Genomic DNA, 13,007 nt, shown 5'->3' on the forward strand with positions numbered 1-13,007 from the left:
CCTGGACCCTGAACCCTCTGAAGTGCGCCTTTTGACTTGTCGCCAAGTCCCGTCGGGATAAATCAATCCGGGCAGCATCAACCAATTCTGGTAGGCTGCAGGTCAATCCTGCCCACGTAGTATGCAGAATATTTGGATCCATATGAGAGTGAGGGCCGGCACGTACCTGACTACTGACCAGTAGCTCACGGACGTCACTATACCCAAACATCTAGCGAAGTGTTCGCAGATATCCTGGTCCCTGGGTACCTCAGTCGCTGTTGTAATTTCATCCTACTTCAAACGTCTGCTTGAACGCCATTCCACTCCCACATCATGTCCCATGATTTCTCTAGTAAGTGGGCGCGCGATCGAACATGTTTATGGAATTGACTCTTTCCTGGCGCCCCCAGCGGGTCTCTTGCATGGATCTTGTTTTTCAAATCACATGGGTATCTCACAGTCCAGTCGTGGTTCGGCAGATCTGAGTGGGGCTATAAATGTCGCTTGAAAGGGTAAACCGAGCGCCCGCCAATGGATATCCAGGTGCATTATGAGCAAGACCTTGTTTAGTATTGCTTTGGTTGCACTTGTTGGTTGTGCTGCGTCCGCAGGTCGAGCTTATCGGAATCCCCAATAGCTCGGAATTCCATCAACACGACAGTGATGCATTGGCAGGTGTAGGATGTCTTGGCGGTGTAAGTGGCATGTACAACATTGGATCAAGATGCTGCGCCCTTGCCAGAGATCGAGACGTCTTCTGAGGCTGCAGTCTCTCTGCGGAGTAGCTAGTGCTCAATGTCGCTTGTTTGTTCATAAGAGGCTTTGTCTCATTCACAGCAATAGTCAGAACAGGTCAGGCAGCTTGTTCCTCATCGCCGAATATAGATTCCTCCGCGACCATATGCCTTGTCGATCATCGTGGCACTGTTGCTTCGAACTCCAGCCAGATGAAGTGGGATGCTATCAACTCTCTTCTGTACCTGAGTCCTCGCAACAACGTACTTGTCAGCTAATGATTGTGCTGACTTCTCGGACTTCATTCTCTCCATCGTCACTTGTGATCCCCATGATTCACGACTCAAGCTTGCCAGCGCAATGTCAATATCAAGAGCTGCTGTATCGGCGGAAAGATTCAATTGTCGTGATCCGTCTGGTAGTGATGCCGGACGCAAATAAGCCATGACGACGCTCTTGAGTTTTGCACCAACAAAATCGGCTTCGCCAAAGTCATGAATCATATGCACAGTAGCGACATTACCTGCGGCAATATTTGGCGATGCATAGGGCGAAATAGCGACCGTAATGATGGCTTCATGCCAGTCTTGTGAAATGTTATCCATGCCTTTCACAGGCTCTATGCGAGCCCAGCCGAAATAAACTCCATTTAATCGAAGGAGCAGATCGCTGGAGACACCCTTGAGATTGGCGGTGGGCAATCCCAGCTGGGCTCGACTTTGACCACTTCCTGCTACAACAGTTCCAGTCAGTTTGATTGGAAACGGCTTGTCAGGTCCAGAGTCGGCTCCGATAACTTCGGGAGGAGCATCCAGTATCAGAGCATCATGGAAAGGCTTATAAGAAACATCTCGGGCACTGTCGAAATTTTGTTCCAACGAATTGAATCTATCTTGCAAGCCAGACTTGGCAAAGGCAATATGTTCCGCTCGTTCGGCGATGAAACCTGGCTTGTATTTGTTTGTGTACTTCTGAACACGGTTATCGACTACTGCCCTTGCTGGCCCAATGTATCGGTTGGCGACTGTGGTGCCAACTACGGATGCCACTTTGAGGCCAGCCTCGATGGGCATGGACGAAAGACTCGCACCGCGGAAGATGCTGACATCGGTCGAAGTGCTCGCGATACGGAATACAGGGCTTGGGCACAGCACTTTCTTTCGACTCTCCCCTGTGCAGAGAACGAGGCGAAGATAGCCATCGGATGCTGCTGCCGGGACGCGGATAACACAAGTTTCGCGAGCGACATGTCGAGACCCTTTCTTTAAGAATCTCTTGATGTCTCGTTGATAGGCACGTTCATCTGATTCCGGAACGTCGGTTGACATGGCCTCGTAGGTCGGCGTCACATCGATCCAGTTGGCTGAAGTGCCCAGAAGGGTGCTGACATTCATGCCCAGATTGCCCGAGAAGCCCTTGCGTTGGAGCCACAGCGAGCGGTCTTGTGGGAGTGCTACGTCTGAGAAAATGGTGACTGTGACCCTCGTGGAAGGGCCCTTGTAGTAGACAATCGCAGAAGAGTGTCTCAGGATGCTGTAGTGCTTGGTAGTCTCTGCTGGGCGCGATATCAAGCCGCCAGCAAAGTAGACCGTCTCATCAATAGCAGCCTTCCAGAAAGACTTGGAAGTACTGGGCTCATCGGGTATGGTAATTTCCGTTTTCGTGATTGTATCTGATGACGATGATACGCCTGGGACCACGGGAAGAGTGTTTGGCCGGGAGGGCATCGTTGGCCGGGACACCAACGTAAGCTCAGTCGCCGTCCCAACCGAGTTGTTCCTGCTTTCGCTCTCATCATTATCATCGTAATAATCGTCGAGGAGATCGTCAAGGGCATCTTTAGCGGACGAATCTGCCTCTTCTGATTGTGCCTGTGCCTGCGCCTGTGGTAGAGGCTTGCGTTTGATATTCTCCATGGGGTAGTTGGAGCTCATGTTGTGGCCATACTGGAACAACGTTTCCAGTCGTAAGAAGCAGCAGCTCAATGGGTGTAAATGTTTCTTGTTGAATTGGGTGTGGCGCTTTCTACATATCCAGTTTGCTCATTGCATTTACAAGGGGACAAATGTCAAGAGAGCATTGTGTGATGCAAATAAAATATATCCTGCATCAGATGGGAGATCTGTAGAAATTCGAGTCTCCTTTGTTCAGGGTAATACCTAAAGGTCCATTTCCCCAGCCAATTCATCAAAGCCCCCCACATTATGGCCAATACAGGTCTCACTTGACGTTTTAGCGGGCTTGGAGATGCCTGCAAGCCTGTCGCATTCACATACTCTGGGGATGGGGGATGGTACCTAAATGCAGCTGATAGCGGTACGGGGTCCCCCCTCGAGCTCCCTGATAAGACATTGCCAATCGGGCGTTTTAGCGCCGTCCTTTACCGTCCCTGGCCGATCGATGCAGGCATGTCTGCCTTCAAGGTAGCAGCACTCAGTGATAGTGACTGCATGTGAGCTACGAGCTGCATTTGAGCTCCGAGCTTCCAGCATGAATCGGGTTGGACTTTGTTTCTTTCCTCTCCTTCTCTTCTTTTCATTTTCCACCTCCATCGGGTGTCAGAACTTATTATCCATCAGATCCTTGGGTTGTGACAATGTAGCATGTTAAGCATCTGTCGCACATAAACAACAACATTACCGCCTTGGAAACTTCAACAGTGCTCCTACATTTTTCGTCACCATGGCGTCTCGAAGATCCTCAGCCTCGTCTTCCCCCCAACACTCTCGCCCGTCTTCCCATCATGGCCAACTCGATGATTCGCACGATATACCCGTCGAGACTCTTGTCCAGCACCTTCTGGAAGCCAAGAAGTCACTATCGTCCATGGCCCAGGTCTTGCGGGCTAACGAGATCGTGACTGCTGCCCGGCAAGCTCATGAGGAGTCAGTGATCCTCGGAGCCCAGGCCCAGTTTCTTCGACGCGGCATAAATGATCAAATCAGACTGTTGTTGAGAGCTCGCCGTAGTATGACCAAAACCTACAACAGCGGAAAGCGAGAATTCAAACAAGTAATCAAGAGCCTCGATGCCGCCAACGGACAACTAGAGATCACCATGGATGTGCTGCGCGACCGAATAGTCGAAAGTGCCTTCAGGCCACAGGGAGAAGAGAGGAGGAACCTGCTGGACTTTGTCGACGTCGCGCAAGTTGAAACGATGCACAGCACATTAAAGGATAATATTGCTGCTCTACAGGTGAGTCAAGCACTGCAAATAGCCAACATCCCGCGCTGACCATCACATCTTGAAGAGTACTCAGACATCATTTGATGGCGATCTTCTGCGCTTCGACGACGACCTTCGGGCTCTTAACAAGACCATAGCCGCCGCACCTTCTCAACCGTCTCCGTCCGCTTCAAACTCCTACCAACCCGTCCCGCATCTACTCGCTTCGCTGATGGAAAGCTCTCAAGACATGGCGGAACTCCTTGCATCCCTGACACAACATTTTGATCTGTGTGTCACTGCTGTGAGGACGACCGAGGGCGGAGCGGCCTTGGCCCGACGAAAGGCCGCCGAAGCCTCACAAGCCCAGGGTGACGGTAATAACGTATCCATCTCCGGCGTCATTGCAGAACAAGAGTCTCATATGGCTGAGCTGGATCCGATCTCCCCAGAGGAACGCGTCGAGATGCTCCAGGTGGTAGCACAAGATGCCTCCGAGGTAGCCGATGTGGTGCAGGAGATTCACGAGCGTCTCGCCAACATGGAGGACGAATATTATCAATTGGCAGAACAGACAAATCAGGTCAATGCAACGTACACGAGCACACTCGATGCTTTTCAAGTGTTGGAAGACATAAGCACGAGGTTCCGCAGCTATATAGCTGCCGAAACAGAGTTTCGCGATCGATGGGTCGCTGAGCACGAAACCATAGGTGCCAAGATGGACGAGATGGAACAACTCAGACTCTTCTACGAAAACTATGCCGGCTCCTACGACAGTCTCTTGCTAGAGGTCGAGAGGCGAAGGGCCCAAGAAGAGAGAGTTTTGAACATTTGGCGGAAGGCAAAGGAGAGTGTAGATAGGATCATCGATGCTGATGAGAAGCAGCGAGAGAATTTCCGCCACGAAATTGCCGAGTACATACCAACCGATCTGTGGCCCGGAATGGACGACCCCATAAGGCGGTGGGAGGTGGTGCCGGCAGGACACGACCTGACAGGCGAGGATCATCAAGGAAGCACGCCAGCACTCGACAAGAGCGTTGTACAAGCAGCTGCTTCAAGGCTTGGTCGCATTTCCGGGGATCGGTCATGATTATCACCGTTTTGGCGTTTTGGTTTTAGTTCTGGTAGCGTGATTATGGTAGCGATGTGTTCCAGTCACATCTTGGTTCCCGTGGCTTTGGCGTTTGGGTGCCGTGGGAGTTACTTTTCTACTATGTAGATATGCATCAACTTCCACTGGGTTCAGAAGATCAGGATATAATGATCAGACATGGCAGGTGATGGCTCAGATTTGCCAGTTACCTTTTCCCTTTGGCTGGGTTATATCTAGTCCAATAGAATCCGTCCATGTTTCCTGCAGTTCATCTTGACAACAAATGTTGGCTCCACTATAGGCCATGGAATTGAATGGAGCCACACAAACGAAAAAAAGATAAAAAGTGGATATTTCAACTTTCATTATTTTAGATAAAAATTTATTCTCTCATCCAATCACAAGAAACATCTCAATGGTTGCATCTCGATTAGTATAGTGGTCAGTATGCCAGCTTGTCAAAGAATGAATAATTCAACTCGCTGGAGACCGGGGTTCAATTCCCCGATCGAGAGAATCTTTTGTCTGATATCCATCTGACTGACATGTCTTACATTTTATTATTTAATCTTTTTTTGGCTCGCAAATGCGACATGTCTTGTTCTCCGTTTTTTTTTTTTTTGTCACTTGTTTATCGAAACACCATGGAATAAGTGTACAGAATGTTACAAGAACACTATCTTGGTCTTTCGCATCTGGAACTGTCAAAGCAAGCAAAAACCCTCCAGCGTTCGGCTGTACCTATGCCACTGTGTATTGGTATTCGTTTGTTTTTCTCACTTGCTTGTTGTATGTTGGGTTGATTCATCACGATTGGCGTGCTCCGGTAGTTGCAATTTATCCTAATATTGTTTCTTCGTCTTCCCTCTCCTATCGTGAATCACGATTCGAAATCGTGGCGGGCATGAATGAGCGCCAGATGTGACCGTGATCACATCAAGTACATTGCGACGAGGACTGTCATGGCACGAAATCTATGACTTGGGCAGGGCTCTGTCTGACGATCAACCCTGGACATATCCCTCCCTTTATAATGAATGCATTTGTTTGCTTATTTCACACGAGACTTGAATTTGTCTTCTACCGACGAGAAATATGTTGCAGCAGAAAATCAACAATGTATTATAGTCTTGATCCGCAAAGTCGAAGATGTTTCATTTTCCTAAAGTTTGGCCAACAACCTTTACTTTATGCCCAATCACATGGCACGCCGTCGCAGTATGGTACATCATCAATGCACTCGCCCGATTCGCCCGTCTCGTCCGAGCACCAATAACCGGCACAGCAATGGCCACTGCAGTGACAACGCGCCTCAAGCGGATGCTATAAAAAGGGGGAAGATTTTTGGTTAGCAACCTGTTTCCATCTTGTGACGCAGGGATGAATGAGGGGTTTGAACAACGTACAAGTGATGAGACTGGTGTCATTGCTGCCGCGTTCACACTGGCTAGAGTGAGAAACATTGCAGAGATAACACTGGCGAGCTTCATTGTGTTTAGAGTGCCTGTTCGAGTCTCGTATTTGGATCAGGAGCGCAATTATAGAGTAACAACAAAATATAATACCAGAACAGTCCATCTGGCTGCACCGACAGTCTGCCCATATTTATATGGTCTCAATCCATTATGGCTGAGTTTAGACGCGAGAGGAATAAGCCTGTTCATAGTTTAGTTGCCAATAAACCCATGACAAAGTGGTAGATGAACTCAAAGCTCATAGCGCCTTTGATGAGGCCAAGATGCTCCTGTCAGACTCCTTCGACGCTTGGCACTCCAATTGTCAGTATGGGCCCATCCCAAGTTTGAGAGCCTTGTTTCTTGGCGTCTTATAAGTCTTATATATTTGCCTCCAATGTTTAGTCCGGACCGCGTCGTGAGTCTTTCGGTATCCTAGACTCTGTCGTTTAACCCATGGATACGTTTCTTGGCTTGAACTTGGCTCAAGCTATTTGGTCTTTACCATTCTTAACCCGTGGACAAACATGTCCCTATTTTAATCGCCAAGAACCTAATCACAGTCATCACGACTTAATGCTGACTTTTCATTTTATAGCTTCTTGGCCAGGAATCCAACATGTTCGTTCTCTCTCAATTATGATCTACTGGTTAATGGTAAGCTGCAATGTGTGACCAATCTTGAAGCACACGATACATGCAGTCTTCTGCGAGTGATCAAAGGTTGGAAATCAAGAAAATTGCGCTACTATATCACTGACGCCTTCACGTTCAGTGATTACCCGGCCTTGTTCACAACGGTGGAAATGGCTCTTGAATCACAATATACCACTGACTCTCCTCGGCATAATCATTGCGCAGCGTGACCGTTTAGGCAGACAATCGGAATATTGTATAACATCCTTGTGGAATATTCAAGCCGACTACAACATGGTTTGCAACGATGGTGCGATTGAAACATTCCCTGCTCAGAAATAGGTCTCGTCTCTATGAGATGAAGAGTAGACATCACCTCATTCATTAGATCAGATTGGTTTCAGTTTGTGGCGTGACGATGCAAGATGCCCAGAAACTGTTGCCGGACAAGCATATGCACCATATGGAATGGAAATGCACTCGTTATCATCACGTGGCTGGCGTGCTGGTAATGTCGGTGCTGAAATAATCCGACCAAGCCATGGGATAAATTATTGCAACTTTTCCCATTACACACGACATTATTGTCAATTTAAAAAACCGGGTGCACCATTCAATAGATCAGACGCAGGGCGGGGATCGCTCGCTCTCTACGGAATAAATCCTAGGCTAAAAAAGCAGCAGCTTTTCTTTCTTTGCATCTTCCAAAGGCGGCCCGTTCCTAGCGGCTATGGAGCTTGGGGTTCGTATATGGTAAATCACATTTGTAATCTTCAGGTCCTGTGAGCAATTATGAAAAACCCGATATACCTGGCTAGGAAAGCTGTCAATTCCCCCCCTCAACTAGGTTTTCTTGCTTGAATAGCTTAGTTATGCAATATTAGTGGTTCCCCAGATTTCCGCGACTTTACAAGAACCGTGAAAACTAAACTGGAAATATGGTGACTGTAACATGAGATTTCCTGAGCACTTAGACATCTCGCCAGTATTGTCGATTCGAATCATGGAAACTACCTACTGTCGACAACATACGACAATCTCCCCTAGCGCGGAGCTGATGACTACAAGTGCAGGTACGGACAACGAGGTCCAAGGTCTTGATCATTCATGTTTGCAAATGCGCCCAAGAGCAGGCCGAGATGCATATCATGGCAAAATGAACGGATTTCCATGCCTGTTTCTCTCAAAAGGTGGACTTGTCACATGCCAGCAGGCTATTAGTGTTTGAAGTACAGAACAAGAAGATTTATACACGGTTCTGTTGTTTATACAAACTTCCGATTACGCACGATATATCATGCAGTATTTGCTTTCTATCCGAGTTTGTTAAGGCGGATGTCGATCGATTTTCTAACTGGAACGGCTTACATATGTATTCTATAATGCCACACAGGTATAAGACCATAATCCTCAAGGTCTTTATTGTCGATATGTCATTAGCTACAATACCACAGTTCATGCGTTTACTCAGGAATCGCCTTGCTGATTCAAGATTTACGAAGATGATAGGATGCTTCAATGCATCTCTTATAGACTTTTGGTGTGACTCAAATACAGTCACAAGTTGAGCCTCAGACTCATCAATAACGTGGCCTGTTCAAAAGAAGTCTGTGACCTGACCTGTATCAAGCCCTATATGACCCCCTTTCAAGCAAGAGGCAGTCATAGGTCAAAGCATTCTGCCCACTGTAGAGACATGACGTCGAGGAGGAGAAAACCATTTACTTCACCCCAAGTCCATGACAGGAAGCTATTCAGGGTGTCTAGTCTAGCACTCGTGTAAGCAAGCATGTGGATTTAGACCCCGGGTTTGGGAGGCTCCTTCGAGCCAGGGAATGAAATGAAATGTGATGCTAGTTGTGGGGAATGTCGGATTCATTTATCATTGCATCATAATTTTACGGCCATGGCAAGTTGACCTTTTACTAACAAGCAAAACGGTCTGCGACATCAATGCAATGATTCTTTTCTTCTTCTTTCCGACTTCCCTCCCGATGAATCGCAGGATGCTGGCAGCAGACCTTGAACGACTCTAGATCAGAGTTGAGGCATCAGGACGCATACCGGGAACATGAGGATATTGCTCAAGACCATACGGGCATATGGGCCAAAGTGGGCCAGGAAGGGAGACACGGTGACACGGTCTTCATGCTGGCTGGCCTGGTTGTCAATGCCTAGGTGGTGCCGTTGCCAGTTGTCAAGCGAACCCCAGCAGATTTGCTCATATCGGCAGTGATCATGCCCATGGAGTCATTGTAGGGGTTTGGGAGATTTCGCGATGGGATCGAGTTGGGTCGATCTGTTCGTCATTCGATGTTGTTCCTGACTAGACGAGACTCCATGAACACATGCGTACATGAGCGAAGCGGGATCCGGCCTTGAATCTCTGGGCCGTCATGGCCAATGCGGCAGTCCATCAGGGGAGTACCCCCAATGTTTATCTTGCAACGACATCTTGCATGCTATACGTACTAGCAAGTCGGACGTGGCTGAATGGACATTGGCACAGATATCATTGTCATCCTCGATCGAGGTTATATGCAAAACCGGACACGTGTTGAGACGAGACGCGACGTTCACAATATTGGTTCGCCTCGGACAATGTGTGAGGGCTGCCGGTGGCTCAAAGTTGCCTGTAGTGTCTCTAGCATCCACCTCGCTCGACTGAATAGAGTCGAGTCCAAGCCACACTGTGGATATGACCGTCAGCAGATCAATTTCAACGCGAGCTCATCACCGACGAGTAAGAGCAATGGTTTGCTCATCCCTTGGCCCCATCCAACGCGAGACCCGTTGGCAATGGACAGGTATTACCGGTAGTGCAGAGCCCCGTGCAGTACTATATCGCTCAATGCTCAGTGCACAGGCGAGTTTATGAATGTTATTATTAGGGACCATCCATGGTCAGTCGCGGTCCTGGGTTGTGGCTGTACGTGACGGTAACGCGTTTTTCTGTCCTTTTTTTCTCTTCTTTCTGTTTTCTTCTCGTCTTCTTCTTTTCCTTCTGGCTGCTAGCCCTAATGGTAGCCTGGCTTTTACAGCCTAGTTCAGACACTAAATGAAATGAAAGCTCCATTAGTGGATCGACGGGTTGGCGCTGGCACGGTCGACACGTCCCCTGCCCGCTGCCAAAAGTGCAGCAGTTTGGCAGCCCCATGTCCTAAAATTGTCTTTTACTGTACCAAATGATCCCGTTAGAGCTCACTGAATGAGCACCAGGCCACTTGGCTGTTCTGTCCTTCAGGCTAGGTCCAGGACTCGCCGAATCCCATCCGTTACCTAGTATTAGTTTGTTTCTTGGACCTCACCTTGAACCACTTCGTTGCGAACCAAAAGTTTCACCAATCAAGCCGCCAGCAAGACGTGAAATATATCAAACTAGTACGCATTCGGAGGCCATGCTGTGTTGCACGTGTGGCAACTGGCTGGTACGCAGAAGGTAGTAGTTGTTAACATAGGTGTGTGCGGGCGGTGAGCTGATGGGTGCAAGAGGTTCGTCCTTCCCCCCTTTGCCCCCCCCCCCTGGTTTGCGACCTTTGCTCTGTCTGCGACCACCCCCAGGCCATCCTAGCCTCCTAGGCCATCAACTTTCTCTGTGCCACAGTCCGCTGCTCAGTGCTTACCCTGCCCCTTTCGGGGACCGTCTCAGGGATCCCGGGGTTCTCCCATGAGAGCGCAGCAACTGCTAGCAGAACATGAGAGAGATGCTCCACTGAAACGTCAGTGATCCGAGGCCAGATTGGCGGTGACGATCGGGGGTGCAATGTAACCGCTACGAACTCCTTTGCCCCACGCTTTATCTCGGCCAGGCGAAATTTCCCATCCACGAACGAAAGAAAAGAAGGTCCCGTCCGTAGCCCGTCAAGCCCGTCGCCCGTTGGACGAGAGAGAGGAGGAAGAGGATCCATCCAGTTCAAGCCAGTCCCAGCAGCGAATCGACGCGAGTGGACGAAGGAGTGGGAGGGGACCCGACAAGACATGGGGACATGGACATGGGGGCGAAAATAGTGCGCTTCTTTTTATTCTCGCTCCCAAGTCCCAAGTTCAAAGAGCCACGGGGGTAGGAAGAAAAAAAAAAGACAGAAGAGGAAGAAAAAAAAAGACGCGGTGCGCGCCGTGAACGGGTAGCTTCGTCACAATTTCCACACGATCACCCGCCTGGGTATTCAATATCTCCATAGTATCCTGTCGCGCTCCCGCGCCCCTCTAAATCACCTCTCACCTCTTTTTTCGATCGCAAACAATAGACCCGAACCAACCCCTCCAAGCAAAAGAAAGAAACGATAAGAGATTGAAATTATACAAGAAAAGCCACAATCAATAACAGCAGGTTATGTCGGCTTTTCTGCAGAGCTTGCTGTCGTCGGCATTCCCCAACGTCAACCCCCCAGGGGCGCCCAAGGGAAGCTCAAGGCCCGCTACGACGTTTAGAGCTTCCGCCAACCCTGTGCGCGCTGCCGCTGCTGTCGCTGATGCTGATGCGACAACGGCCGCCACTTTCCCTTTCGGACAGGATGCGGTAACGCCTGCCGCCTTCAACAACGATGTCTCGGCACCTGGCTTTGTCGTCGCCAATAACACAGCCGTCGCCGTTCTCGCGGCCACCGTTTGCCTGTGGTTTGTGTGGTACTTGACGCGCAGGCGCAGTCGGAACGCAAAGATCAAGGCCGCGGCGCAAGATGCTGCGCGCGCCCAGTTGGAGGATGATGCGACCCGCAAGGTATTGCAGCAGATGGTTGACGAGCGGACTGCTGCCTTTGAGCTACAATTCCAACAGACACTAGACGAGCGACGTCTTGCCGAACACCGGGAGGATCCCGACTTTGTTGCCGTGGAAGCCACTCTAGGTGAGCGCATCAAGAGCCTCGAGGCCAGCTTCGAGAAGACTCTGAACGAGCGCCTTGAGGCCATGGAGGAGGCCGTCCGGCGCCGCGTCAATCAAAGGGTTGAAGCCATGGAGACGCGGATCAAGCTGGATCAGGAGGCCATTGAGAGCTTGCATCACGCCATCAATCAACGCATGGAGATCCTGGAGGAAGGCGTTCGCATCCTTGACGGAAAGCAGCTGGATCAGGAAGCTACGCACATTACTGCCCGCTCTCTCAGCGTGCGCCTCGAAGCCGCCGAGAACACCATTCAGGCATTGGACAACAAGACTCGCGCTACAAGCCAGAGAATCGAGGCCATGGACGACAGCTCGAGGGTAGTTGACAGCAGGACCAAGTCGCTCAGCCAGCGTGTCGAGGCAGTCGAGGACAACTTGAGCGCAGCCGAGGGCCAGGTTACACTGCTGTCGCACGATGCCAACCGCGGTGTCGAGGCGATTGAGAAACTGCAGAAGCACGTAAGAACATTACCTGGAAACGAACGCCTGCGCGACTTCAACACGGCCTGGGAGGAGCGTTTCAAGGAGCTGGAGCGCCGCTTGGAGCAGAACCAGCTGGCGATCGAAGAAGTACACTATGACTCCGAACAGACCTTGACATGGTCTCACATCGAGGCTCAATCCATTGAGCCTGTTGGACCTCTTTATACTAGACCTTCCTACGAGCAAGAACATAGCTTCAACCACTCACCTACACAATCATTTGACGGCTCTCTGCCACCCACACCTTCATCCAGCAGCCGCTCGTATTCCTTCTCGAGCTCGACACCGGGCACCTCAGGCATTCCAATCTCTACGCCGACAAATTCAAAGAAGTCACGTCGCCCCGTGGTGCCCATGGTGGAAGACAAGGGCTTCACAGACACCACTTTCTCGTCCAGACAAAAACTCTTTGCCGCACGGAGGCATTCGAGGTCGATATCCAGACAACATTCTCTTGCATAGTCAAAAAGCGCAGACGCATATACTCTCTCTCTCTCTCTATCTCTCTGGGTCGGTCCAATATATCGGTGTTTAGGTCCTTTCATTTAATGAGGCATCGGGACGG

The 13,007-nt window shown here is 49.8% G+C and overlaps 3 protein-coding genes across 3 annotated transcripts; 2 read left to right on the forward strand and 1 right to left on the reverse strand.

The window, feature by feature from the left end:
• Nucleotides 1-851: 851 nt before the first annotated feature.
• PFICI_03125 (uncharacterized protein) lies at nucleotides 852-2,651 on the reverse strand (the record flags this gene model as incomplete). Its single annotated transcript, XM_007831706.1, has 1 exon — nucleotides 852-2,651. One exon carries the CDS (start codon nucleotides 2,649-2,651, stop codon nucleotides 852-854), a length of 1,800 nt encoding a protein of 599 aa, XP_007829897.1.
• Nucleotides 2,652-3,399: 748 nt separating this feature from the next.
• PFICI_03126 (uncharacterized protein) lies at nucleotides 3,400-4,981 on the forward strand (the record flags this gene model as incomplete). The annotated part of the gene is made up of 2 exons (XM_007831707.1): nucleotides 3,400-3,915; nucleotides 3,971-4,981. 2 exons carry the CDS (start codon nucleotides 3,400-3,402, stop codon nucleotides 4,979-4,981), a joined length of 1,527 nt encoding a protein of 508 aa, XP_007829898.1.
• Nucleotides 4,982-11,407: 6,426 nt separating this feature from the next.
• Nucleotides 11,408-12,904, forward strand: PFICI_03127 (uncharacterized protein; the record flags this gene model as incomplete). The annotated part of the gene is made up of 1 exon (XM_007831708.1): nucleotides 11,408-12,904. The coding sequence occupies one exon, from the start codon at nucleotides 11,408-11,410 to the stop codon at nucleotides 12,902-12,904; it is 1,497 nt and encodes a 498-aa protein (XP_007829899.1).
• Nucleotides 12,905-13,007: the final 103 nt, after the last annotated feature.

Source organism: Pestalotiopsis fici (assembly GCF_000516985.1).
Source record: "Pestalotiopsis fici W106-1 unplaced genomic scaffold PFICI_Scf_2, whole genome shotgun sequence".
In the NCBI taxonomy this organism is placed as follows: Eukaryota; Fungi; Ascomycota; class Sordariomycetes; order Amphisphaeriales; family Sporocadaceae; genus Pestalotiopsis; species Pestalotiopsis fici.